This window comes from Coregonus lavaretus, assembly GCF_964263955.1.
Source record: "Coregonus lavaretus genome assembly, chromosome: 4".
NCBI lineage: Eukaryota > Metazoa > Chordata > Actinopteri > Salmoniformes > Salmonidae > Coregonus > Coregonus lavaretus.
The window spans coordinates 8,727,484-8,753,689 of NC_139991.1; the positions used below are offsets into that span (position 1 = coordinate 8,727,484).

General features: G+C 44.3%; 2 protein-coding genes across 2 annotated transcripts; both read left to right on the plus strand.

The window, feature by feature from the left end:
- Nucleotides 1–9,625: 9,625 nt before the first annotated feature.
- LOC311128056 (aspartate aminotransferase, mitochondrial-like) lies at nt 9,626–16,210 on the plus strand. The gene is made up of 10 exons (XM_084160007.1): nt 9,626–9,775; nt 12,715–12,871; nt 13,556–13,684; nt 13,782–13,841; nt 14,089–14,250; nt 14,443–14,547; nt 14,782–14,932; nt 15,050–15,215; nt 15,414–15,564; nt 15,727–16,210. The coding sequence occupies exons 1-10, from the start codon at nt 9,693–9,695 to the stop codon at nt 15,847–15,849; spliced, it is 1,287 nt and encodes a 428-aa protein (XP_084016133.1). The 5' UTR covers nt 9,626–9,692; the 3' UTR covers nt 15,850–16,210.
- A 1,960-nt stretch (nt 16,211–18,170) lies between these two features.
- LOC311127602 (sodium-coupled neutral amino acid transporter 7-like) lies at nt 18,171–26,120 on the plus strand. Its single transcript, XM_084159420.1, has 12 exons — nt 18,171–18,254; nt 21,204–21,707; nt 21,846–21,899; nt 22,010–22,154; nt 23,326–23,470; nt 23,635–23,733; nt 23,925–23,982; nt 24,097–24,211; nt 24,337–24,484; nt 24,574–24,773; nt 24,860–24,911; nt 25,010–26,120. Exons 2-12 carry the CDS (start codon nt 21,453–21,455, stop codon nt 25,125–25,127), a joined length of 1,389 nt encoding a protein of 462 aa, XP_084015546.1. The 5' UTR covers nt 18,171–18,254; nt 21,204–21,452; the 3' UTR covers nt 25,128–26,120.
- The last annotated feature ends 86 nt before the right edge of the window (nt 26,121–26,206 follow it).

Below are 26,206 nucleotides of genomic sequence, written 5' to 3' on the forward strand. Positions count from 1 at the left end.
AGAGATGGGGAGAAAGACAGGCTGCTAAGATTGGGGTCCATATTTAGCTATTCTCCGCTGAGTAGATTTGCTATTGCTTCAAACAAAAGGGATAGGTGCACACACACACACACATGGAGAGGTGCATGCACCTAGAAAAAATATTAGGAACAAACATATGTTAATAACAGAAAACATCAGATGCTCCTCTCTCTAAGACACACCAAATCAGCTTCTGCTGAGTCAGAGGATGAGGCAAGGTTGCAGCCTCGGCGCACAAACACATTTAAGAGTTATAGGCACATGAAGTAGAAAAGTTTTGGGTCTATTTAGAAATGAGTTTGGGCTTATAAAGTCTGCTGTCTTTGATACTGAGTTTTTGGTCCAGTACAGATACAGACACAGCCACGCATGCATGCACACACACACACACACACACACACACCACTAAGTGTTGTTGGACAGCTCTGCGGTGACTGGATAAGGCAAACAGTCGTAAAGCTTTTCAGGAATTTTCTCGGTGAGTCATGGACATGGCCGGAGCAGAGAAGGGAACAGATGCAGGCAAATCCCTGATGGATTTTGGAACACTGGCCTCTCCTGCTCAGCACAGTCCCAATGCGCCACTAATCCCTGATTTCTGAAATGGTGGCAAAAGAAGAAACACTCGTTGGATTTTCTCTCCATTGTTTCTGTCTCTAATCCATTTATTCGGCAGAGAAATTAAGCGCCATAATTTCCGAAAATTAGTGAGACTAAGAGAGACAAAGATACTAACACGTACACACACAAACACACAGACGGATGCATACTTTTTCACTACTGTCAGTACCAGTAGTAGTAATATGGCATATGGCTGTCCTTTGAGCGTTAATTGCGATGCCACAACTTCTTATTTCCGCGGAAACATATTTCCACAGTTTTCCACTTATTACAGTGCAATTAAACTGGTCTGAGTCTCTTCCTGGGAAACACTTAACCTGTGGGTGTGGAGGAACTATGGGGAACTGTTTGTCTGTCTGTCTGTCTGTCTGTCTGTCTGTCTGGCTGTGTGTGTGTGTGTGTGTGTGTGTGTGTGTGTGTGTGTGTGTGTGTGTGTGTGTGTGTTGGCTCGGGATCCTAATAGACAAAACGTTATCTGTTATCATTCCCTTTCCCCTTTTTGACAGCTGCATTCCCTGCAATCAATTGGCTTTGCATTGGTGTTTACAACGGAGTTCAAAGATGTTTTAAGTATAAAATACATGTTTAACTCCCCATAAGTGAGTATCACATTCTATTATAGAGCTCTAGAGTTAATTCTGCACTGTGAGAGAGAGAGAGAGAGAGAGAGAGAGAGGAATGAAGACACAGATAGAGGGAGAGACAGTGACATACACAATCTCTCCATCTTCATCTCTCCTTCTCTTTACACCCCCCCCCCCCCGAGGAACTGCTACAGCAGACCTCCATTCCTGTAACTACTGTGTCTTTCATCCCAGAGCAAATATACACAGCCACAACATGCTTCTAAGTCTTTGATGTTACATGCATAAATACAGTACGCAAAAATTAGCTTAAATCAAATCAAATCAAATTGTATTGGTTGTGTATAAATATTTTGCAGATGTTTTGGGGGGTGTATTGAATTGCTTATGTTCCTAGCTCCAACAGTACAGTAATACCTAACAATACACGCAAATAAAAAATAAATAAAGGAATTAAGAAACATATAATAATAATAATATTAGAACGAGCAATGCCAGAGTCCGGAATATAAATATATATGTATATGATGGTGTGTATACAGTATACATTTTGGACAGTATATGAATAGAAAAGGTGTGTACAGCAGTAGTTATATAGGATGAGGCTTGACTAGAATACAATATGTACTGTACATATGAAGTGGGCAAAACAGTATGTAAACATTATTAAAGTGACCAGTGTTCCATGTCTATGTACATAGGGCAGCAGTCTGTAAGATGCAGGGTTGAGTACCCGGTGGTAGCCGGCTAGTAACAGTGACTAAAGTTCAAGGCAGGGTACTGGGCAGAGGCCGGCTAGTGGTTACTATTTAACAGTCTGATGGCCTGGATATAGAAGCTGTTTTTCTGTCTCTCGGTCCCAGCTTTGACGTACCTGTACTTTCTCCACCTTCTAGATGGTAGCGGGGTGAACAGGCAGTTGCTTGGGTTGCTGAGGTCCTTGATGATCTTCTTGGCCTTCCTGTGACACCGGGTGCTTCAGATGTCCTGGAGGGCAGGCAGTGTGCCCCCGGTGATGCATTGGGCTGACCACACCACCCTCTGGAGAGCCCTGGGGTTGCGGACAGTGCAGTTGCCGTACCAGGTGGTGATACAGCCCGTCAGTATGCTCTCAATGGTGCATCTGTAGAAGTTTGTGAGTGTCTTAGGGGCCAATCAAAATTTCTTCAGCCTCCTGGGTGAACAGGGAGTACAGGAGGGGGCTGAGCACCCACCGTTGTGGGGCCCCTGTGTTGAGGATCAGTGGAGGTGCTGTTGCGCACCTTCACCACCTGGGGTGGGCCCGTCAGGAAGTTCAGGACCCAGCTGCACAGGGCGGGGTTCAGACCCAGGGCCCCGAGCTTAGTGATGAGCTTGGAGGGTACTATGGTGTTGAAGGCTGTAGTCAATGACCAGCATTCTTACATAGGTATTCCTCTTGTCCAGATGGGATAAGGCAGTGTGCAGTGTGATGGCGATTGCGTCATCCGTGGATCTGTTGGGACGGTATGCAAATTGTAGTGGGTCTAGGATGTCGGGTAAAGTAGAGGTGATATGATCCTTAACTAGCCTCTCAAAGCACTTCATGATGATAGAAGTGAATGCTACGGGGTGATAGGCATTTAGTTCAGTTACTTTTGCTTTCCTGGGCACAGAAACAATGGTGGACATATTGAAGCAAGTGGGGACAATAGACTGGTATAGGGAGAGATTGAATATGTCCGTAAACACTCCAGCCAGCTGGTCTGCACATGCTCTGAGGACGCGGCTAGGGATGCCGTCTGGGCCGGCAGCCTTATGAGGGTTAACACGCTTTAATGTCTTACTCACGTCGGCCACGGAGAAAAAGAGGTCACAGTCCTTGTGAGCGGCAGTTACCCGCGTTGGGTGTAGCACTGTGTTTTCCTCAAAGTGGGCGAAGAAGGTGTTTAGCTTGTCTGGGAGCAAGGTGTCGGCGATGTGGCTGGTTTTCCCTTTATAATCCATGATTGTCTGGAGTCCCTGACACATACGTCTCATGTCTGAGCCGAGACGTATGTAATGTAAACAGGATAGTACAAATGTGCCTAAATATGAATCATGCACGTACACATGACCACATGCATGTACACACACACACACACTCTATTCTTGTGCCAGTGGAAGCTGTTGTCATATGCCAGCAGGAGGATGTTTCATGGACTTCCAAGTTCTGTCTGTGGAGGTTCCTCAGCTGGTCCTTGGGGAATAGGATGAAAGTAGAATCAGAACATGCAGAAAATAAATGCAGAACCCGTCACTGTGTACACAGAGACTTACAGAAGACACACTGAGTAAATAGGCTAGAGTCTATCTACTAAGAAGCAATGACATGAATGACATTTACATCGGACAGTGAATGGATCAGAGGTTACTCCCTGTGAGGGCTGCTCCAGTTAGGCATACTCTCTTTCAGGAATTGATACAGGATCATTCTCTCCACAACTGACAAAACAACACAACAACACAACCACAAGATCCCATTGGTGCTACTTTAGGGTAAAGAAGCAACTGGGACTAAGCAAATAATTCAATGGAGAAATATCCATGCCCTACTCCCTCTCTCCCTTTGCAGTCTACAAGCACGGAAGAGGAAAGGGGAATAGGGCTAAATAGCTAGATTAAATAAATGCCAAAGAGGAAGAAAGAGGAATAGGGTCTATATGGAGAGAGCTTGCCTCTGCCACAGGCTGGAAGCCTGGGCTAAGAGACCATAATAAACGCATGTATTATTACATTTTGTATACTCCTCCTATATCTTTTTACCTAAAAGCACATAACATTTTGTCAAAGATGTAAAAAAGTTACTTGAAGTTGGAGGTTTAGCCAATATGTTTAGTCTACTCTAGCCAAAGAGAATATACATTTGAAAACTCTCTCTGTGGTTTAGTGTTCTCTCTCTCACTTACGCCAAAGAGGGAGTCTGCGCTTTTCGAGATAGCAAATGCGCAGATGAAATACACCGCAGGAACGGCAGTGCTACCGAGATCCTTTGGATGTTCCTACCCCACTGAAGTTGAAAATGTAAAATGGTTAGGGTAAGGATAGGGGTTAAGGTTAGGGTAAGGATAGGGGTTAAGGTTAGGGTAAGGATAGCGGTTAAGGTTAGGGTTTAGGATAGGGGTTAAGGTTAGGGTAAGGATAGGGGTTAAGGTTAGGGTAAGGATAGGGGTTAAGGTTAGGGTAAGGATAGGGGTTAAGGTTAGGGTAGGGATAGGGGTTAAGGTTAGGGTTTAGGGTAGGGATGTCCCAAGGATCCCGGATTGCACAGACCCTGCAGGGTCGTGCGAGCAACTGTTGAACTTGTAGAACAATTGTAGAACAATTGCACCCCCACGTGGTGATATACATTACTGCACACACTCAAAGCACGAGATCTCATTTGACATGAGCGCTTTCCCATGGTAGTGAATACATGTAGGCCTACACTGCAGCCTGAAATCCAACAGGATCCAGAAATGATTAATGTAAAGAAGGTGGATTTTGTCTCTTTTATAACAATGGTGATAAACGGCACTTCTCAAGTTGAAAAGAAGTCAAGAAAGATCTACATTATTGTTTCTTCAGCTGAACGATATCTGGGATTAAAAGATTTCACATCTGAAGAGCTAAATGGTGTACGCCTACTGTCTCGAGCGGTCCCAGCCTCTCGGGCCCCAGAGCCTGCAATTGACTGGAAGGAAGATTTTTGTTGATAATTATATTGTCTGTAGTTCTTGTGGATTCATGTTATTTTTTCCCTTCCCGTAATGGAATTTACTTTTCTTTTGTGAATTCTTCTTCGGTGAGGTTTAACGGCGGTTGGCATCCAATATGTTGCATTACCGCCCCAAACTGAACTATAGTATAGATCCATTACACTTTGTGATACAAAGTCGGAAAGGGGAACCGGGAAAAAGAAAAAATAAAGAAAATAAAAAGATGCATATATTTTAATTACCCTACCAACTAACCCTATACCCATTAAAACCCATCCCCTTATTCCACTACTTTCACCCTATCTGATCCTACCCAAGGCCAATGGCCTGAGAGGAGGGGACACTACCACCCAACACACGCTATAACTCTTCTGAAGTAAAATCTCGTACCCCCAAGTACTTCTCTGCAGCTGCCATCACAACATCTACTTTCTGTGATTTACGTACCATTTCTGCAGTACAGTTGATAACATTGCTATGAATGCTTAGAAGCAAACCTTACTGAAGCATATACAGCATTCGGAAAGTATTCAGACCCCTTCCCTTTTTCCACATTTTGTTACGTTACAGCCTTATTCTAAAATTTATGAAATTAATTGAAAATAAAAAACAAAAGTATTCAGACCCTTTGCTATGAGACTCGATTGAGCTCAGGTGCATCCTGTTTCCATTGATCATCCTTGAGATGTTTTTACAACTTGATTGGAGTCCACCTGTGGTAAATTAAATTGATTGGACATGATTTGGAAAGGCACACACCTGTCTATATAAGGTTCCACAGTTGACAGTGCATGTCAGAGAAAAACCAAGCCATGAGGTTGAAGGAATTGTCCGTAGAGCTCCGAGACAGGATTGTGTTGAGGCACAGATCTGGGGAAGGGTAGCAAAAAATGTCTTCAGCATTGAAGGTCCCCAAGAACACAGTGGCCTCCATCATTCTTAAATGAAAGAAGTTTGGAACCACCCAGACTCTTCCTAGAGCTGGCCACCCGGCCAAACTGAGCAATCGGGGTAGATGGGCCTTGGTCAGGGAGGTGACCAAGAACTCGATGGTCAGTCTAACAGCGCTCCAGAGTTCCTCTGCGGATATGGGAGAACCTTCCAGAAGGACAACCATTTCTACAGCACTCCACCAATCAGGCCTTTATGGTAGAGTGGCCAGACGGAAGCCACTCCTCAGTAAAAGGCACATGACACCCTGCTTGGAGTTTGCCAAAAGGCACCTAAAGGACTCTCAGGCCATTAGAAACAAGATTCTCTGGTATGATGAAACCAAGATTGAACTCTTTGGCCTGAATGCCAAGCATCACGTCTGGAGGAAACCTGGCATCATCCCTACAGTGAAGCATGGTGGTGGCAGCATCATGCTGTGGGGATGTTTTTCAGCGGCAGGGACTGAGAGACTAGTCAGGATCGAGGGAAAGATGAACAAAGCAGAGTACAGAGAGATCCTTGATGAAATCCTGCTCCAGAGCGCTCAGGACCTCAGACTCGGGCGAAGGTTCACCTTCCAACAGGACAACGACCCTAAGCACACAGCCCAGACAATGCAGGAGTGGCTTCGGGACAATCTCTGTGAATGTCCTTAAGTGGCCCAGCCAGGGCCCGGACTTGAACCCGATCTAACATCTCTGGAAAGACCTGAAAATAGCTGTGCAGCTATGCTCCCCATCCAACCTGACAGAGCTTGAGAGGATCTGTAGAGAAGAATGGGAGAAACTCCCCAAATACAGGTGTGCCAAGCTTGTAGCGTCATACCCAAGAAGACTCTAGGCTGTAATTGCTGCCAATGGTGCTTCAACAAGGTTCTGAGTAAAGGGTCTGAATACTTATGTAAATGTAATATTTCAGTTTTTATTTATAATTTATTTATAAACTTGTTTTTGCTTCGTCATTATGGGGTATTGTGTGTAGATTGATGAGGGGGGAAAAAACTATGTAATCCATTTTAGAATAAGTCTATGAGGTGACAAAATGTGGAAAAAGTCAAGGGGTCTGAATACTTTCCAAATCAAATCAAATTTTATTTGCCACATGCGCCGAATACAACAGGTGTAGACATTACCGTGAAATGCTTACTTACAACCCTTAACAAACAATGCATTTATTTCTTGATAAAAAAGTAAAATAAAACAACAACAACAAAAAAGTGTTGAGAAAAAAAGAGCATAAGTAAAATAAAATAACAGTAGGGAGGCTATATACAGGGGGGTACCGGTGCAGAGTCAATGTGCGGGGGCACCGGCTAGTTGAGGTAACATGTACATGTGGGTAAAGTTCAAGTGACTATGCATAAATAATTAACAGAGTAGCAGCAATGTAAAAAGATGGGGTGGGGGTGCAAATAGTCTGGGTAGCCATGATTAGCTGTTCAGGAGTCTCATGGCTTGGGGGTAGAAGCTGTTGAGAAGCCTTTTGGACCTAGACTTGGTGCTCCGGTACCACTTGCCGTGTGGTAGCAGAGAGAAGAGTCTATGACTAGGGTGGCTGGAGTCTTTGACAATTTTGAGGGCCTTCCTCTGACACCGCCTGGTATAGAGGTCATGGATGGCAGGAAGCTTGGCCCCAGTTATGTACTGGGCCGTACGCACTACCCTCTGTAGTGCCTTGCGGTCGGAGGCCGAGCAGTTGCCATACCAGGCGGTGATGCAACCAGTCAGGATGCTCTCGATGGTGCAGCTGTAGGACTTTTTGAGGATCTGAGGACCCATGCCAAATCTTTTCAGGCTCCTGAGGGGGAATAGGCTTTGTCGTGCCCTCTTCACGACTGTCTTGGTGTGTTTGGACCATGATAGTTTGTTGGTGAACATGAAGCTCTCAACCTGTTCCACTACAGCCCCGTCGATGAGAATGGGGGCGTGCTCAGTCCTCTTTTTTTTCCTGTAGACCACAATCATCTCCTTTGTCTTGGTCACGTTGAGGGAGAGGTTGTTATCCTGGCAACACACGGCCAGGTCTCTGACCTCCTCCCTATAGGCTGTCTCATCGTTGTCGGTGATCAGGCCTACCACTGTTGTGTCGTCGGCAAACTGAATGATGGTGTTGGAGTTGTGCCTGGCCATGCAGTCATGGGTGAACAGGGAGTACAGGAGGGGACTGAGCATGCACCCCTGAGGGGCCCCCGTGTTGAGGATCAGCGTGGCAGATGTGTTGTTACCTACCCTTACCACCTGGGGGCGGCCCGTCAGGAAGTCCAGGATCCAGTTGCAGAGGGAGGTGTTTAGTCCCAGGATCCTTAGCTTAGTGATGAGCTTTGAGGGTACTTTGGTGTTGAACGCTGAGCTGTAGTCAATGAATAGCATTCTCACATAGGTGTTCCTCTTGTCCAGGTGGGAAAGGGCAGTGTGGAGTGCAATAGAGATTGCATCATCTGTGGATCTGTTGGAGCGGTATGGAAATTGGAGTGGGTCTAGGGTTTCTGGGATAATGGTGTTGATGTGAGCCATGACCAGCCTTTCAAAGCACTTAATGGCTACAGACGTCAGTGCTACGGTTCACTCACTGTATCACTCACTGGTCTATTCCTCTGTGCTGGCACAGATCTACAATTCACAGGGATCCTCTCAGAATCCCTCAGTCTTGACCCATCCTCCTCTATTTTCTTCACTGCCTCATCATAAGACACCTTCTGCACTACTCTGACTCTAGCCACCTCAACCTGCCTCTCTTGAACTGGACACTTCTGATCCCCAGCACCCCTACAGTTGACACACACAACTTTATCTACCGAAACGACACAGTCCTCTATCCCATGCCCTCCTGCACACTTCCCACATCTTGGACTCTCCCTTCTACACACTTCTACACACTGCAACATGACCGTAAACGGTGCACCTGAAACAGTGCAGTGGTTTCTGCACAAACGCTCTAACAAGATAACTGTTATATCCTGACCTTTTTGCGTAAAGACTCTGACTCAAAAGGTTGACAGTGACTCCTCTGTTTCACCACGCTTACCACCGGGTCTTTGTCGCACCAAACGGCGGGCGTCACAAACACCAGGAATCTTCAACTTCAATTGCTCCACCTCCACACTTAACGCTACCCCAGAAATCACTCCTTTCAATGGTGCTCTGTTCCTAAGAGCAAAGCAAGAAACAGATATTTACCCAAGTTGGCTCGCACGGAGTGCCTGCTCCCTCTGATCTGAAGAAACACAAAAAAACATAAAAAGTGAACTTCGGGTTACCTTTACCGACTCATCAGCAACCACTATCTTTTCCACCCAACCTTAAACCCATGAATCAGCCAAAAGGCCTGGTTCCACCCTCTTCAAAAATCCCACTCCCAGTCCATCAAATATCCCACTATGTCCATCAATGCAAAGCTCAGGCTCCGAGCTCCTCACAAGACCTTCTACCCCTACCATTTCACCTCCAGAGATCAAACTGGTGTCTGGTTCACTCTGTTTGAACTTGACACCAATCTTCCTCGACACCCTCTTCCTTGTTATTGCTCGCTTGAACAGATTCAAACCCATCTTCTGCGACTCCTTCTGAAAATATTCAACTTTTTCAAACCAAAATCTATTTTTTGCCTCTTTGAGAGAAAGGCTAAGCCATGTACGCCCTCCACTTCAAACACACTACTCTTCTACCGTGGCGATTGAATTTATTCACCCTCGTCCAGTTGGCGGCGGCATGCACCTCTAACGTTTGTTTGCGGACCGCCATAATACCATAGAAGAAGAAGACTTGCGCGCTTCATTGCCCCCCTCCCATTCATATCCTCACGCTTGGCTTTTTCCGTCACTCTGCGCCCCTGCTCAACCATGGCTCTGTTGAAGTCCAGCAAAGTGATCTCCAGTATTGGGACTTTCTCACCATCCTTGGGAGTTTTGTCTACCCGTAACAGGTAATACCAGACATGCAATCTCTGCACTGTCATGTTTGACACGTAGCTACTTTGGTAGTTTGACATTGAATTAATAGCTAGCAGCACTTAGTTAGCAAGCTAGCTAGCCATGCCCTCTCTGACTCAAGTGGTCTAACATCAAGTTTACTGAACGGGAGTCAGAAGTGGTCATGCACTTACTTCTCTCACTGTAGTTTAGCTAGCTATCTACCTAATATTTAAATTACATTTGATTTGGATAGTTAGTTAGCTAACAGACTGAAACTCGCATTCATCCATCTGCCACCTGTCGTGACTGAAACTGCCTGTTCATATTTTTGGCTTTAGTCAAGTCATACGTGTAGACTTCAAGACTCAACCAGTTCACTTACAATCGAACTTGGCAAGGTTACTTTCCAGCCATGGGTACTGATACTGTTATTTGGTGGCTCTGTAAAAATATTATTCAGTATTCAGTGGCTGTGTATCAGTATGTTGTCATCGTATCATAGTGATCATTCAGTTCTTCCTATGAAAGGTAAATGATTCAAGCATTTTTATATTTTAGGGTCGCAGTGGCATTTAGCCTTTGAGATTCGACGTATTTCTTCTGTTTGATCTCCCTCGCATACCGTAGCTCCCAAATTCTAGCGTGATCATTGGTTATCGTGTACAGGCCCCTGGTCGCTGATTGGCCAAGAGATGCCCCGGTTTCTACGGAGATGTGACGACAGTAACCGGTGTCCTTTCGCTTTTTTCTTGGAGGGCAAACTCTGTTCGCTTATAAGAGACCGCTCCACATCTCTGGAAAACAGACAGTGTTCGAAAAGCATCTGCAAATACACTGCATCACTGTTGGTTTTTGTTAGAAGACCGTGCGCCGAGTGTTACATTATTCTCATGCAAAAATAATTTCGGTCTGTATTCAAGTTCATTTTATTATTTTAGCAGGCTAAATCCAAGTCTGTGACTCCACATTGGATGGCCCGCATTGGTGCTGGCATAAATAGAACTCAGTGTACTCCCTGGGCCTATGAAGTGTATACCAAGCATATTTATGTTTGCTCGACATCTCACAAGTTAAAATGTACTAAGGTTCTGAGTGTATGTAGCTCGCACAAACTGCTGATACATTACCATGTCAATGAACTCTGAATCGAAATTTAGCTCACACCCCGGATTTTGATGCCAACACAGTCGCTGCAGTCCCATTAGTTTTCATTGCAGCCTCGTTTGAATGCCGCGGTTGCCCACATATGTACGGAACGGAGTTAGCTACCGTTAGTAGTAGCAGTATGAACCAGTAGGTAGGCCGATAATATACCCAGGTTCTTCTTACTCTGATAACAGATTTGTCAGAATCAGATAAAAAGTATTCATATTTGTTATCAGTGTTACTGATTGAGGATCTAATTTTAATGTGCAGTCCCAATGTTTCTGGCTGGCTGAGTGTTACATTTTAGTCACCTGAGATCTTTTTGTTATTGGACAATGGACGCTCATAGGAAAGCGTTCACATTTTCAAGAGGTTCTATAATGCTATGTAAACAGGCTCTATGACAGGTGACTGTTCAGTGTGTTCCCTAAGGCTCGAGGTGGTTGTCATGTCATCATTCTTGTCTATAGTCTCGTGTTGCAGTTTTGGCGTTGCTGCCCTTTGCGAAGCCTTCGGCTCTAAGTATAGCTGTGAGTTCCAGGGTGTTTGAACACAACCGTTCAACCTGAATCTCAATGAGCTGCAGAGGATCACTGCTCAAGTCATAGTGGGTCACCATTACATTTGACAGACTACTGTACCAGTACACACTGGTGAGTAGCATCAGACACAACCGTTTTAGAGCGTGCAATGTTACAGAAGGTTCCAATAGAAATGTAGGCTGTCTAAAACAGATGTGATTCTCTGTTGGGAGTGTTGTTGTCAACTTTTCCATGCTATGTTCTAAACTTTGCAGCCCTTTGAATTATCTCTAGTTCAACCTCAGTAGGCCTATAACCCCCCAGTACAGCAGTGAGAGGAATATGTAAGATTAGAGGCCCTGCATGTGTAAGAGGTCAGGGGCAAGGTCATGTGGAAGCAGTATGTGTTTGGGGTGTGTGTGTGTGTAATGCAATTAGCTCCTGAACTGGGCCCCTGCTAATTATCTGTTCTTTCCTCCCCATAAGACGCATTCCATACAGGGGGAGGGAATAGTTTTTTGCATTGTGTGTGTGTGTGTGTGAGAGCATATGTTTGCAGTGCCGGACTTTCGCATGAGCTGTTAATCTGTGTCTTCGTTACTGTGTGTGTGTGTTGAAAGGGAAGGGCAAAGTATTGGGTGGATAATCAGCTTGTTGGGGTCAGTGTGAAAGAAAGACCAGGCTGTAATGACCAGATCCAAAGATATGATGAATGAGTTTGTTCTGAATTTCAAAGAACCAATCGCTGCCTTTGTTTCTACCACTCTCCCCCTGCCCTTTAGAACTGTCATTCTGGTAGTGTAGTGGCGATGGAGAGAGATGTTCATGTATTTAGTGCAGCACATCTCCTCCCTTTTAGTCACTCCCCCTAACGCCATCCAACCCGGGCCCTTCACCTCAACAGACTTCAGCTGTGTGTAGTGGTGATTTTGTAATGTGTGTGTGTGTGTGTGTGTGTGTAGCCTGTCGCTGTGTAGGGACTGGGGGATGACCAGGCATTCTCCAGGTCATAGTCCAGAGTGTTGGTCTACTGTGGGTGGGTGGTGCTACTCTCCTCTGGTTGGGTGAGGGCAACCGTTCTAGAGCAGAATGTAGTACGGTTCTGTTTACAGTTGAGTTTTAGTCCAGTTTCTTGGAGAAATATAGGCCTAGCCTACACTGAGTGATTAGAAAAATAAACTAATCCATTGGTGTCCACTGTGAAGCAAATAAGAACACAAGTGTGCAAAATGATGTTAAATGAAGCTGATTCTGTTTGTTTCTCCCCCTCCCCTGTGTTGCAGCTCATGGTGGGGTGGAGTGCAGATGGGCCCTCCTGACCCCATCCTGGGGGTGTCGGAGGCCTTCAAGAGGGACACCAGCCCGAAGAAGATGAACCTGGGGGTGGGGGCCTACAGGGACGACCAGGGCAAACCCTTTGTGCTCGATTGTGTCCGCAAGGTAGGAATACCATGACAACCAGTGTAACTGCCCAGAGTTTGAAATTCACACACATAGACACAGACTAGAGAACTATCCTCAGTTTCACCTTGCCATTCATATTGTATTGAGGCTCACTCCTCAGAGGAAAGGTGAGTAGCTACAGCGGCTCTTATTGTTTTGTAATCCCAAGCTCAGCGTTGGTGAGAGGCCAATCCTGTCACACTGCTATTAGCCCTTTTATATAAGAACCGAATCAGTTCACAAACACGTAGGAGCATGAAGGTGGTTTTCATGTGTTATTGAGCTGATTCTCACTATACAGGCTTTTGTGGAGTTACAGGCCTGTGTGTTTCTGATTGGTGCATTTCTGCACTGTCATCCTGAGCTTAGCTCGTATAATGTATACCCTAATGGAACCTCTATTACCGTGTGGATGTGTGTTTGCATACTTTTATGTATGTACGTTTGAGGGGCAGGCTCCAGCAGACCCATGTGTTAGATATTTACAGTATTTCTGCACAGTCATTCTGAGCTCAGCTCATGCAGCCCTGCTAAACCCCAGCTGGGTGTGTTATGCTATTTTGTAGGGCTTTGGATCAGTCAAGAAGTGGATGCCGAGAAAATGTCATCATTAAAAACCTTTCTACTTCCCCTCACACTCACTATTTCTCTACTATCCTCCCCGACTCTCTTTCTCTCTAGGCAGAGGCTCTGATTGCTTCCAAGCAGTTGGATAAGGAGTATCTGGCCATCGGTGGTCTGGGGGACTTCACCAAGTCCTGTGCTCAGTTAGCCCTGGGGGCTGACAGCGAGGTCCTCAAGAGTGGCAGGGTGAGTGGATGCGTGGGTGGTAGTTTGGAAGCACATTTGCTGTAGGTGTGTTAAGTGAATGATAAAAATTCTATTAACATCTCTCTCCTGTCTTTAGAACATCACTGTCCAGACCATCTCAGGAACCGGCTCTCTGTGCATCGGAGCCAACTTCCTGGTAAAGACCCGTGTCTTAACAGATCAGTAGGAAGATAATGAATGCAGCTGCACTACCACAGTTCCGTTTTGGCTCATAGCCCCCTCGAGCAGTGCACCAGCCTATAAATGCCTGAAACGACTGCCTACTCTATAATATATGTGCATTACAAATGATTGTGTTCTATAAAACAGTAATTTCTTCGTACCGGTAGTGCTGCGGAGTGTGTAAGGTGTCAGTCAGTTAACTCATTCTCTTTTTTCTCTAGTCTCGTTTCCACAGTGCGTCCCGTGACGTGTACCTGCCCAAGCCCTCCTGGGGGAACCACACACCCATCTTCAGAGATGCTGGCATGCAGCTGAAAGCCTACCGCTACTACGACCCCTCCACCTGCGGCTTCGACTTCAACGGGGCGCTCGACGACATCTCGGTGAGAGACGGATGAGAAAGGGGAGGTGCGGTTGTATGATTCCACACTGACATGGAGGACCATTAACAAGTCTTCTGAGATCTGTTTTTATATTGTTGAATGTTGACTTAATAAGGTTAAGGTGTGGTGGTTTATTTTCATCATGAGAATCTGATTTGAATGTTGGGTAACACTGTCTTCCCTCTGATACAGAAAATGCCAGAGAAGAGTGTGATCATGCTGCATGCCTGTGCCCATAACCCCACCGGTGTGGACCCCAAGCCTGCGCAGTGGAAGGAGATCTCTGACCTGGTGAAGGTGAGTGTGCTTACCATAGAAATGAAATACCTCAATGGTGATTTATCTGTAAAGGGCCCAACTGGCTAAAGTCTCTGTCACTATTGGGATCTCTATCGCTGAAGAACTTTTCTGCCCAGTGCCTACTGGTGTTTTGTGTAAAGACTGACATTTTTTACTGTGCCAGATAACTATTTACACACACATGGTCCTAGTAATAACTCTTCCCCTGTTCTGCCTCTCCTCCTCCTTCAGAAAAGGGACCTGTTGGTGTTCTTTGACATGGCCTACCAGGGCTTTGCCAGTGGAGATATTGATCGTGATGCCTGGGCTGTTCGTCACTTCATCGAGCAGGGCCACAACATTGTCCTGTCTCAGTCCTTCGCCAAGAACATGGGCCTCTATGGTCAGTCTCATTATACAGACAAAATCTCACTCACAAACTATGGTATTGAAATAGGAGAATGGTTAAAAGATTCTCCCACCGGTGTGGTATCTTACCTGTGTGTGTGTGTTTTGACAGGTGAGCGAGTGGGAGGATTCACTGTGGTGTGTAACGATGCAGAAGAAGCAAAGAGGGTGGAGTCTCAGCTGAAGATTCTGATCCGGCCAATCTACTCCAACCCTCCAATGAATGGAGCCAGAATCGCTGCCACTATTCTCAACACACCAGACCTTTATAAAATATGGTAAGTGTACATACACACAAACACACAGCACCCCAAAACATTTATTGTTTGCCCATTTCGCTGATGCTGTGATTTCATAATCTAGCTGACTGCCTAGGAAGGTGTCTGAGTTCTCTTTGGAGTGGTCTCCTGTCTCTACACACAACTTCCATTCTGTTTCTTCATCAACCCCCCTGATGAACCTCTCTCTCTACACAGGTTGGAGGAGGTCCACAGCATGGCCAACCGCATCATCAAGATGAGGGAGCAGCTGGCGGCCAACCTGAAGAGCGAGGGCTCCACTCACAACTGGCAGCACGTCATCGACCAAATCGGCATGTTCTGCTTCACAGGCCTCAAGCCTGAACAGGTACAAACACAAACGACCACACCCACTCGTTATATCCACACCTGTACTTTACAACCTTATAAGACAACATTATTATATTCCTATTGATCATATTCATCAGTTGGAATTCAGTTCTAGTATGATATATTGTGTTGATGCCAGGTGTTTGTGTGTCTCCCCCAGGTTGAGCGTCTGACTAAAGAGTTTTCAGTGTACATGACCAAGGATGGTAGAATCTCCATGGCAGGCGTCACCTCCGGCAACGTGGGATACCTGGCGCACGGAATCCACGCCGTCACTAAGTAAAAAGGAGCATGCTGGGAGAAACGGTGGGGCACGGTGGCGCTGGACACAACGAATCAAAAACTACGTCGCAACCTAAATGAAGAGCAGCCCTTACAGAGGAGCTGGACATTCTTTAAGACTGTCAATTGTTCATCGTCAAGTTCAACTTTGACCTCAACCTTCCTCGGGGTAGGGATGTTTAACGGTTAGTTCCCTGTGACCTCTCCAACGAGGCCACCATGTCAAAGGTTGTTTAGTGATGGCCCAATGATCTGCCCTACATTTCACTAATGAGCTGATGTCGGATGTCTCTCTTCTACGCTTATTTATTGTATGTCAAAGTTTAATATGAATTAACTGAATAAATGGCTTAATAATGTCATATTAGCATAGATGTATATTCTCTTTTTAAACCTGCTCTGCCTGCTGTGGTCCAAATTGCTGTCAGGCTACAGATGAGTTTACCAACACTTAGGTGCTGTAGTGTGTGTTTGTCTGTGTCTCTTTGCATGTGTGTGTGTGTATGAATTGTGAACTCTGTCATTGCATATTTCTGTAGGATGTGAAAGTTCAACTTTTCCTCAACACCAGTAGAGTAGCAGAAAACTCAGCGTTTCCAGATAGCAGTTAGTTATAAGATTGTCTGGCACTACTTTTAGATGAGATACGGTCATTGATATTTTAATATGCTTTAGAAATGGACAATAATGTATGATCAATCAGTCCTTTCACTCAGCCTCTGTCTCTTGCATTGCCACTTGCATTATCTTGTCTTCCATATTCAGTATTTGTTTGTAAAAGAAAAAAAAAAAAATTGCTGTACATGTTTTGTGCTTTTTGCACTAAGAGCAGGGTCTACTGCATTTCTGCTAAGTGTTGATGAGGGAGCAGTCAGTCAGCCAGCCAGTCTTAAATGCCCACTGAATGTCTCTCTCACCCCCCAATAACTTGGTTTATGAGGTTTTAAAGGTGCAATATACAGAAATCGCTCCGCCATTTCCTGGTTGCTAAAATTCTAATAGTTCGCCTAATTTCAGTTTGTGACAAAACAAGTAATGTGTAGAGAATCATTGTACCATCTAAACCGCTGTGAAATATATCTTAAATAACCAAAAATGTTGTATTTTCAGCTGTTTTAAAGCTGGTGTACAGAACCGAAAGTAAAATGCAAAAATGAAACTTTAAAATGAGAAGCATAGACATAGCGCACATAGAACAGATCTACTGCTTCTTAGACTTACTTTCAATGACAATGACTGATCTATAACTCACATTTCTATGTGAATTTGGTCCAAAAAGTTACAAATTGCAGATTTAAAAGGATAGACTCCTATGACGGTGCTCTTGTATTTCCACAAGAGAAGGCATTTCACAAGTGTGCTATTTAGATCACTGGGCGACTCCTATCCCATCCGTTTCAGAACCAAGAGGTTATAGAACTTCTATTAATACATATAAAAAGTTGTACAAACAGTGTTTTGCTCCATGGATCAGCCTTCAAACATTTTCTCTGTGTGTGTCTTTCTGATTGTAACTAGACAGATTGTGCAGGGAAATTCACCTTTCTGCTGTCTACTCATAAAGGATAAGCTGCTCTCTCACAATGTTAGGGTCAGCGCAAAATAAAAAAGAACTATATGGAGCATCAGTCATGTCTTTCTCTGAACAATTAATAAAATATCTGTCATTGAAATGAGAACTGGGCTTATTTTGTAGTTCTTTCTGAAATGAATATTGTCAAGCCAAATGTAAGAAACCGAACTGATACCGTTGGACTACGGCAGTGGTTCCCAACCTTTTTCAGTTACTGTACCACCAACTGAATTTTGCTCTGGCCAGAGTACCCCTGAAGTACCCCCTCGTGCATTTTACCAGTAGGCCTATGGTCTCATGAATCTTCTCAAGTACCCCCAGGGGTCCTAGTACCCCTGGTTGGGAACCACTGGACTACAGTGTAGGACATGATTTTACTACTTAAATCATTGTTTTTTTAGACACAAAATACTCTCATTTTATGAAGATGTATCTGCAGTACACAGGAGGTTGGTGGCACATTAATTGGGGAGGACGGGCTTGTGATAATGGCTGGAACGGAATAGGTGGAATGGTATCAAACACATGGTTTCCATATGTTTAATGCCATTCTATTCGCTCTGTTCCGGCCATTATTATGAGCCATCCTCCCCTTAGCAGCCTCCTGTGCTGCAGTATCTACCCTGTGAAAACCCTCTGGCATGATTTTGCTTTGTTCTCGTGGCAGTAAACTATAATTCCCACCATGCACTTCGTTTTTAATGATGTCATTTTACATCGTCACATGATCACATCCCAATCAAGTCACATGCCATCCTTGCTTGTTCAGCAGGAATTTCACTGCGCGTGCGGTTGTTGCAGAAAAACACAAGCATCGGAGAGACAATAGAGAGGTATTTATCGAGTATTTGAGTATATTATATGTATTTTCATATTTTTAACTGAGTTGGTTAAATAATATGTAGATAGGGAGGTCGGTAGCAGCTTTCGAAAACTATCAGCCAGCTAGCAACAGCTGACGATGATGCGGTGCCGGTGTCCAGTTTGTTATAATAACATCACCAATCAGGATCATTGTCGTGATTTGTGATTTTCTAGGCCTGTAGCTAGATCTGAATCTAAGATTCAGCTGCTTTATATGCAAAGTTGAGTATTAGTAAAGCTACCAAATTTTTGTATTTTATGAATGTTTCTTGGCTTTGTTATTGTTTAGGTAGCTCCAGTGGCGTTTCTATGATTTGAGGACATTGGGGGCTTAGCCCAAATCCAGAAGGGGAACACTAGTAGGGGGGTCCGTGGGCATCCTCCCCTGGAAGAAGAAATGTAATTTCAATGGCTAAATGCATCAATCGGGTGAACTTTGAGATTAACATTGAGAGATTAAAATTATTAAAGCTGCAACATGTAACTTTTTGGGTGACCTGACCAAATTCACATAGAAATGTGAGTCATAGATCGGTCATTCTCATTGAAAGCAAGTCTTAGAAGCGGGATATGTTATATGTGCGATATTTCTATGCTTCCCGTTCTTAAGTATAGTTTTTGCGTCTTTTACTTTCAGTTTTGTACACCAGCTTCAAACAACCTAAAACATATTTCACAGCAGTTTAGATGGTACAATGATTCTCTACACTGAGGGCTTGTTTTGTCATATAAACTGAAATTAGGCGAACAATTAGAATTTTTGCAACCAGAAAATGGTGGTGCGATTTCTGCATATTGCACCTTTAAGGATTTGGTAAAAAATCATAATAAATGTAGGTAAAGTATCCCTTTTTAAAATAGGGCTGAAAGAAAGTCCTGCAGGGGGTATATTTTCCGTTAAGGGGCTTTGAAAATGTTCAAGATATGACAATTAATTTCTCCAAATCACCTCAACTTCCAGAAAAATCTAAAGCGGGTTGAGGCTGACTAGTTGCAGACACTTGTCATCTTTTAGTACGTAGGTAAGATGTTTATGGTCTTACCACCTCTTTTAGTACGTAGGTAAGATGTTTATGGTCTTACCACCTCTTTTAGTACGTAGGTAAGATGTTTATGGTCTTACCACCTCTTTTAGTACGTAGGTAAGATGTTTATGGTCTTACCACCTCTTTTAGTACGTAGGTAAGATGTTTATGGTCTATAGTACGTAGGTAAGATGTTTATGGTCTTACCACCTCTTTTAGTACGTAGGTAAGATGTTTATGGTCTTACCACCTCTTTTAGTACGTAGGTAAGATGTTTATGGTCTATAGTACGTAGGTAAGATGTTTATGGTCTTACCACCTCTTTTAGTACGTAGGTAAGATGTTTATGGTCTTACCACCTCTTTTAGTACGTAGGTAAGATGTTTATGGTCTTACCACCTCTTTTAGTACGTAGGTAAGATGTTTATGGTCTTACCACCTCTTTTAGTACGTAGGTAAGATGTTTATGGTCTTACCACCTCTTTTAGTACGTAGGTAAGATGTTTATGGTCTTACCACCTCTTTTAGTACGTAGGTAAGATGTTTATGGTCTTACCACCTCTTTTAGTACGTAGGTAAGATGTTTATGGTCTTACCACCTCTTTTAGTACGTAGGTAAGATGTTTATGGTCTTACCACCTCTTTTAGTACGTAGGTAAGATGTTTATGGTCTTACCACCTCTTTTAGTACGTAGGTAAGATGTTTATGGTCTTACCACCTCTTTTAGTACGTAGGTAAGATGTTTATGGTCTTACCACCTCTTTTAGTACGTAGGTAAGATGTTTATGGTCTTACCACCTCTTTTAGTACGTAGGTAAGATGTTTATGGTCTTACCACATCTTTTAGTACGTAGGTAAGATGTTTATGGTCTTACCACATCTTTTAGTACGTAGGTAAGATGTTTATGGTCTTACCACCTCTTTTAGTACGTAGGTAAGATGTTTATGGTCTTACCACCTCTTTTAGTACGTAGGTAAGATGTTTATGGTCTTACCACCTCTTTTAGTACGTAGGTAAGATGTTTATGGTCTTACCACCTCTTTTAGTACGTAGGTAAGATGTTTATGGTCTTACCACCTCTTTTAGTACGTAGGTAAGATGTTTATGGTCTTACCACCTCTTTTAGTACGTAGGTAAGATGTTTATGGTCTTACCACCTCTTTTAGTACGTAGGTAAGATGTTTATGGTCTTACCACCTCTGCCTAGCAGCTTGTGAACACTACTAAAATGACGACAAAATAATTGAGGTAAGAGAAGTATGTAGTCTATTTCCCTTTGACTAAATTAAGTGATATTAAGTTGTTATCCACCTTGTATTTCAATATAGCCTATTATCATTTATGACTTACAATCAACATGTTCATGACATAGCTTACCTACCTGAATGCCTACAAAAATGCATAGCCTCTGACAAGCACAATAATTAGCCTGTTTAGTGTGTAGGTCACACGCCTGACAGGGAGGTTTACAACAGTTATCTACTGTGAGACACCGTGTCATCATGAGAACAGTGACCCTGATCACTGAAGTCCACTGTACTGTGATCCTACTCTTTAATGCTTCTCAGGGATATGAAGTGAAAATCTCTTGGGATCAGACCTATCTAAAACTAATGATCACATGTCTCTTTAGAATGTGTTTCAGAGGGATGCTGTAAAGCAGGGTTAGGCAACTAGATTCAGCCGAGGGGCGATTTTTGTCGGAGCGAATGTTCGGGGGGCCGGAACATAATTATAATAATTTTGAACACCGCAAATTGACCACAACTAGGCCCAAAAAGAGATTGTATTTGAAAATAACAATTTCATACCTAGGTAGTAAGCACTTAGAGAGAGCTGAGATAAGGTGTCCAGAAGGCCAAAGCTGTAATGTGTGTTTGTCTTGTTGCAGATTGAAGAAAGGGTTGACTGCTGGGTAACACTACATCCACTTTGAGGATAAACTGACAAGCAGTCATCTGTGTCCTGAATGTCACAAGAGCCTCAACAAACCTTCAACCTTCAGACTGACCCCTCAACCCAAACTATGAATACCCTCAACTCAGCTCTTTAGTGTTGAAGTCTGTGTTCAACAGAGTAGGGTGAATTTGGGGGTGTTTTAGGTAGGATTTTGGGGGTTGTGCCAGCCGGGTGGTGTCCCATGGCGATTAACAGTGAGGCGAGGGACTGGGCCGAGGCTGGGAGTGAAGATGCTGGTGAGAGAGCGTGGTTACTGCAGAGCCCCAGTGTGGAGTCCGTTCGGCCCCCTGTGTCAGACAGGGAGAGGAGTGGAGGGGTGTCGGCCACAGCCGCTGTCTTCATTGTGGTGAATGCTGCGCTGGGGGCAGGACTACTCAACTTTCCCGCCGCCTTCAACATGGCTGGAGGCGTGATTGCAGGGGTGGTGCTACAGATGGTGAGTGCTACAGACACACACACACTTTTGAGACCGAAGCCTGCACACTGTGGCACTCCAGGAGCAGAAGTGAGAAATACTGCATATATATATTATACAGGGATGTATTTGTTAAAACGTCCTGTTTGTGTGTTGTAGGCCATGCTGATTTTCATAATCAGTGGTCTGGTGATCCTGGCATACTGCTCCCAGGTTAGTAAGTTACCCCCCCCCCCCCCCCCCTCTTACGAACACACAATTGACAATTTAAGACATTATTATCCAGCAGTACTCTTCCTAGTGACCCTGTGCTCTTTGCCTAGGTCAGTAATGAGGGCACCTATCAGGAGGTGGTGCGGGCATCGTGTGGGAAGGTCACAGGGGTCATCTGTGAGGTGGCCATCGCCGTCTACACCTTTGGCACCTGCATTGCCTTCTTTATTGTCATTGGAGACCAGCTGGACCGCTGTGAGTGTTTCTCACACATAGATCATGAACATGTGTACACACACACACATTTTAAAGTACTTTATTTGAATCCACAAATCGAATTAAAGTCGAGAAGAATTCAAACAATTCAAAAGGACACATATCTGGACACTTATGGATGCATTTACTTGAAGAGCAGTGCAGATGCAAAGTTTGGTAACAGAATGACGGCACAATGGTTTTCACTGTGTTACTGTAGAATTGCCCACCTTCTTCTCCAAACAGCTAAGCTGCCCATGACAGCTGACACAGAGCAGTGCCTCGCCCGCTGCTTTGCCTTTGTCCTATGCAGGTCTGCAATCTGAAGCCCACGTACTGTCAGCCTATGTACATGACCGAGGCTCCTATATATCAGCACTACAAGTTTGCACTGATAACCAAGGCTGTTCAGGGGCTGGTATTTCAGCAATGGTCTGCTCCATATAGGAGTCAAAAGAGTAACCCACTTCCAAAATGAGCTCGTCCCCCACAACAACAATATCTGGCATATTCGGTATATAAGAAAACTCAACATCAAATCAGCCTCCTCTGACAAGAGAATGTTTGTGAATATGCACTGATGGTGGTACTGTCTGTCTCACCTCACTAGCTATCAGGTCAATGAGGCAGTCATGTCTAGCTATGTATAAGTCCTTGTATGAACGGCAAACATTAACAACATGTGCAACAGTCTCCATCACACACACAGTTGACGAAACAGAAGGTCATTTCACTCAAAGTTGCAGATTGTAGCATTGGCTAGCCTTTTTCACCAGTTGTTTTCCATTTCCTTTGTACCTTCAAAAAAGGTTAACTTCATCTGTTGCACCATCACACTATCTGTGTGTTTGTTGATGTGTTGTATTAGTGTCATCAGAAAGGGTTATTATCACTGTGGATAAGAGCCAAGGGAGTTTGGAATGAGATCCTCTCTAGCTCAGCTGTTTAGATGTGCCGTCATAATGAAATGGCCATTAAGGCTTTAAGTGCTGACCGGTTGGAAAGCCACCTTAGGTCAGCCTCAGATGGACTATGACCCTGCTATCAGATAGTCTGCACTACAACAATTCTACTTTAAATAAGACGTTAGTCAATGGAATGTTCTGTTTGCTCTTCTGCCTTTCCTCTATCTCTCTCACTTCCTCTACTCACTATCTCTCTCTTTCTGTAGTGATAGCTGCAATAGCTCATTTGCCAGATGGTGTGGTCGGTGGTCACTGGTACATTGACCGTAAGTTCACCATTTGTGTGACTGCCATCCTGGTCATTCTGCCTCTCTCCATCCCCAAAGAGATTGGCTTCCAGAAATACGCCAGGTATGCCTTGCTGCATCCAACAAATACACGTTTACAAATTTACCAAGTACACTTTCCCACACCACCCTTTAGTCTACAACTGATGATTGAATTAGAATTTGAAGCCTGCTTATTATCAGTAGGCTATATGAATACAGGTGATAGTGCTGTTCTCCTGTTTTTAGTGCCCTGAGTGTTGTTGGCACCTGGTATGTCACCATTGTGGTAATCCTGAAATACATCTGGCCTGATAAAGAGATGACCCCCGGCTACATTCCAACCAGGTAAGCTAACTGAACTACATATACAATTCCCACTCATTCAGACCCGTTCCCTACACCCATGGTGCCAGACGGGACATAGAGTTCAGAAACCGCATTTCAGCCCACTCGCCTTTCATTAAAGCACAGTCTACATCAAACTACAGTTCCCATCATGCTTTGTTTGTGTTGATCAGCCAGTATGTCTGTTACAGCCCGTCCTCCTGGAGTGCAGTGTTGAACGCCATGCCCACCATTTGCTTTGGCTTCCAGGTATCTGTCTGTGTTTGTGAGTGTGTGCATATGGCTATTTCTATTACTTGATAGAAAAATGCTTGAAATTACTAATATCCTCACACAATCTCTCTCACTTTCTCTATCTCTCAGTGTCATGTGAGCAGTGTGCCAGTGTTTAATAGCATGAGAAGGAGTGAGATCAAGCCCTGGGGAGGTGTGGTCACCGTCGGCATGATCATCTGCCTCTTCGTCTACACTGGCACAGGTGTGTGTGTTCGTCAAGTGTGTGGGTCTACAGTCAGTTCTGAATGCATTGGGTTTTGTTGTATGGCATGGCTCATTTCTTGTGTGATTTGTTGATGTGTTAATGGTGCATACTCCCTGTCTCAGGTGTCTGTGGCTTTCTGTCATTTGGGTCTAACGTCAGTCAGGATGTGCTGATGTCATATCCTCCTAACGACATCGCCATGGCAATCGCAAGAGCCTTCATCGTAATCTGTGTTATCACCTCCTATCCCATTCTACACTTCTGTGGCCGGTGAGACACTTTAACCTTACCCTACAAAGCACAAAGTGTGCCACCCATGCCATTTCAATGCTACATTGTTGTGTAACTTGTTTCTTCAGGGCGGTGCTTGAGGGGCTATGGCTCCGTTTCCGCGGCGAGCAGGTGGAGTTGTGTGTGAGGCGTGAGCGGAGACGCAGGGTGTTGCAGACGCTTGTGTGGTTCACGATCACACTCGTCCTTGCGCTCTTCATCCCCGACATTGGCCGAGTCATCTCCCTCATCGGCGGACTGGCAGCCTGCTTCATCTTTGTCTTCCCAGGTATGACCAGTGTGTGTGTGTTTTACAATGTGTTTATATCAGCAATAAGCATAATGCCTGTATATAATGTCTGCTCTCCCCTGCAGGTCTGTGTCTGATTCAGGCAAAGCTCTCAGAAACAGAGGTCCGATCTGCTAGGTAAGACGAGACTCACTACCTGTACGTAATTGAAGAAATGTAAATGAAGAAATCTCCTGATGTGACTGTTAGTGAACGCTGATCTCCTCTCTCCATAGCTGGCATGGGATGGTGGTCTACGGTGTCATCATGGTAACCATCGGCGCTTTCATCTTTGGCCAGACCACCGCCAATGCCATCTATCAAGACATCATCCACTATCCGGACAGCCAATAGAATTCTGACCAGCAAGACTCTTTGCTGGATGAGGAGGACGCAGGTCTATGCTGCTATTCTGAACTTTATTGACTTATATCAGGATGTGGAGGATCGAACACACATGCAAACACACTCCCTCCTGTGACCTCTCCTGCATGCCGCACGTCTCGTTGTCTCCCTGACGATGAAACCGCTCCATAGCACTCGTGTCACCCATGGAGCGATGCTCTTTGATTGGATGAGAGTCCTGAGAGCAACCACTGACAAGGGACCTATCTTGTCTTTTAAAAAGATTATGCCAATTTTATGTTGCTGTTTTTATTTAATTCTATTGTGGGAGTAGTCCTGTGTTTTGCCCCGTTGTGGGCAGCAGTACCAAATCCGTCTTGACATTCTCAGCCCCTCCCTATGCTTTTCCCTGCTGGCCCAGCATGCACCACTGCACTACAGGTGGCATCCCATCCCTCAAGAAACTGGGCAGTGGGAGAGGGTACCTCTCCCTCTGATAGGTGTTGTTACTGATGAGTAATGAACATACTGTTTTAAGAATGTGGCCAAACATTTCCATCCATTTTTGTATTACTTTTACAATTCCAATGATCAAGTGGTTTGAAGACGTATCCTGAAATTGTAGTTCTTAAACCTGTAATGTGGCAAGTGTATTATAATTTTAAGCGATTTTGAATGCCTTTGAGATTTCAGAAGTCTGGGGTCTTAAGCTGATTCCTGAAGTTAAACGATTGTATTGGGCCTAGCTTTAAGGGACAAAAAGCTATCATGTTCAAAGGGATTGTTCCCTCAGGGCAGAAATTACTGTTTTAGAATTACTTGAATGAGATTGGAAATGCAATTACTTTGTTTTATGATTTGTATTCCATAATTGGAGCCAAGGGAAATCGTTTTTTTCTGAACTGAACCAATTTAGTCATCTGGTTGAACAATAAGCAGTCATTATCCTGACTTCTCCTGTTATCAATCTACATTTTAATAAACGATGGTTTTGTTATTGAATTCAGATTGTCATGTTTTTACTAACATGAGGGTTTAGGACAAAACTATCTAGTCTTATCAGGTGAATGATTATGGCAAGTAAAAAT

Coding starts and splice junctions, on each gene's coding strand:
- LOC311128056 (XM_084160007.1), top strand. CDS start 9,693: ATGGCTCTGTTGAAGTCCAGCAAAGTGATCTCCAGTATTGGGACTTTC. Junction 13,685..13,781: donor AGGTCCTCAAGAGTGGCAGG/GTGAGTGGATGC, acceptor TCCTGTCTTTAG/AACATCACTGTCCAGACCAT. Junction 15,565..15,726: donor CAGGCCTCAAGCCTGAACAG/GTACAAACACAA, acceptor TGTCTCCCCCAG/GTTGAGCGTCTGACTAAAGA.
- LOC311127602 (XM_084159420.1), top strand. CDS start 21,453: ATGGCGATTAACAGTGAGGCGAGGGACTGGGCCGAGGCTGGGAGTGAA. Junction 23,983..24,096: donor CCATTTGCTTTGGCTTCCAG/GTATCTGTCTGT, acceptor TCTATCTCTCAG/TGTCATGTGAGCAGTGTGCC. Junction 24,485..24,573: donor ATTCTACACTTCTGTGGCCG/GTGAGACACTTT, acceptor TTGTTTCTTCAG/GGCGGTGCTTGAGGGGCTAT.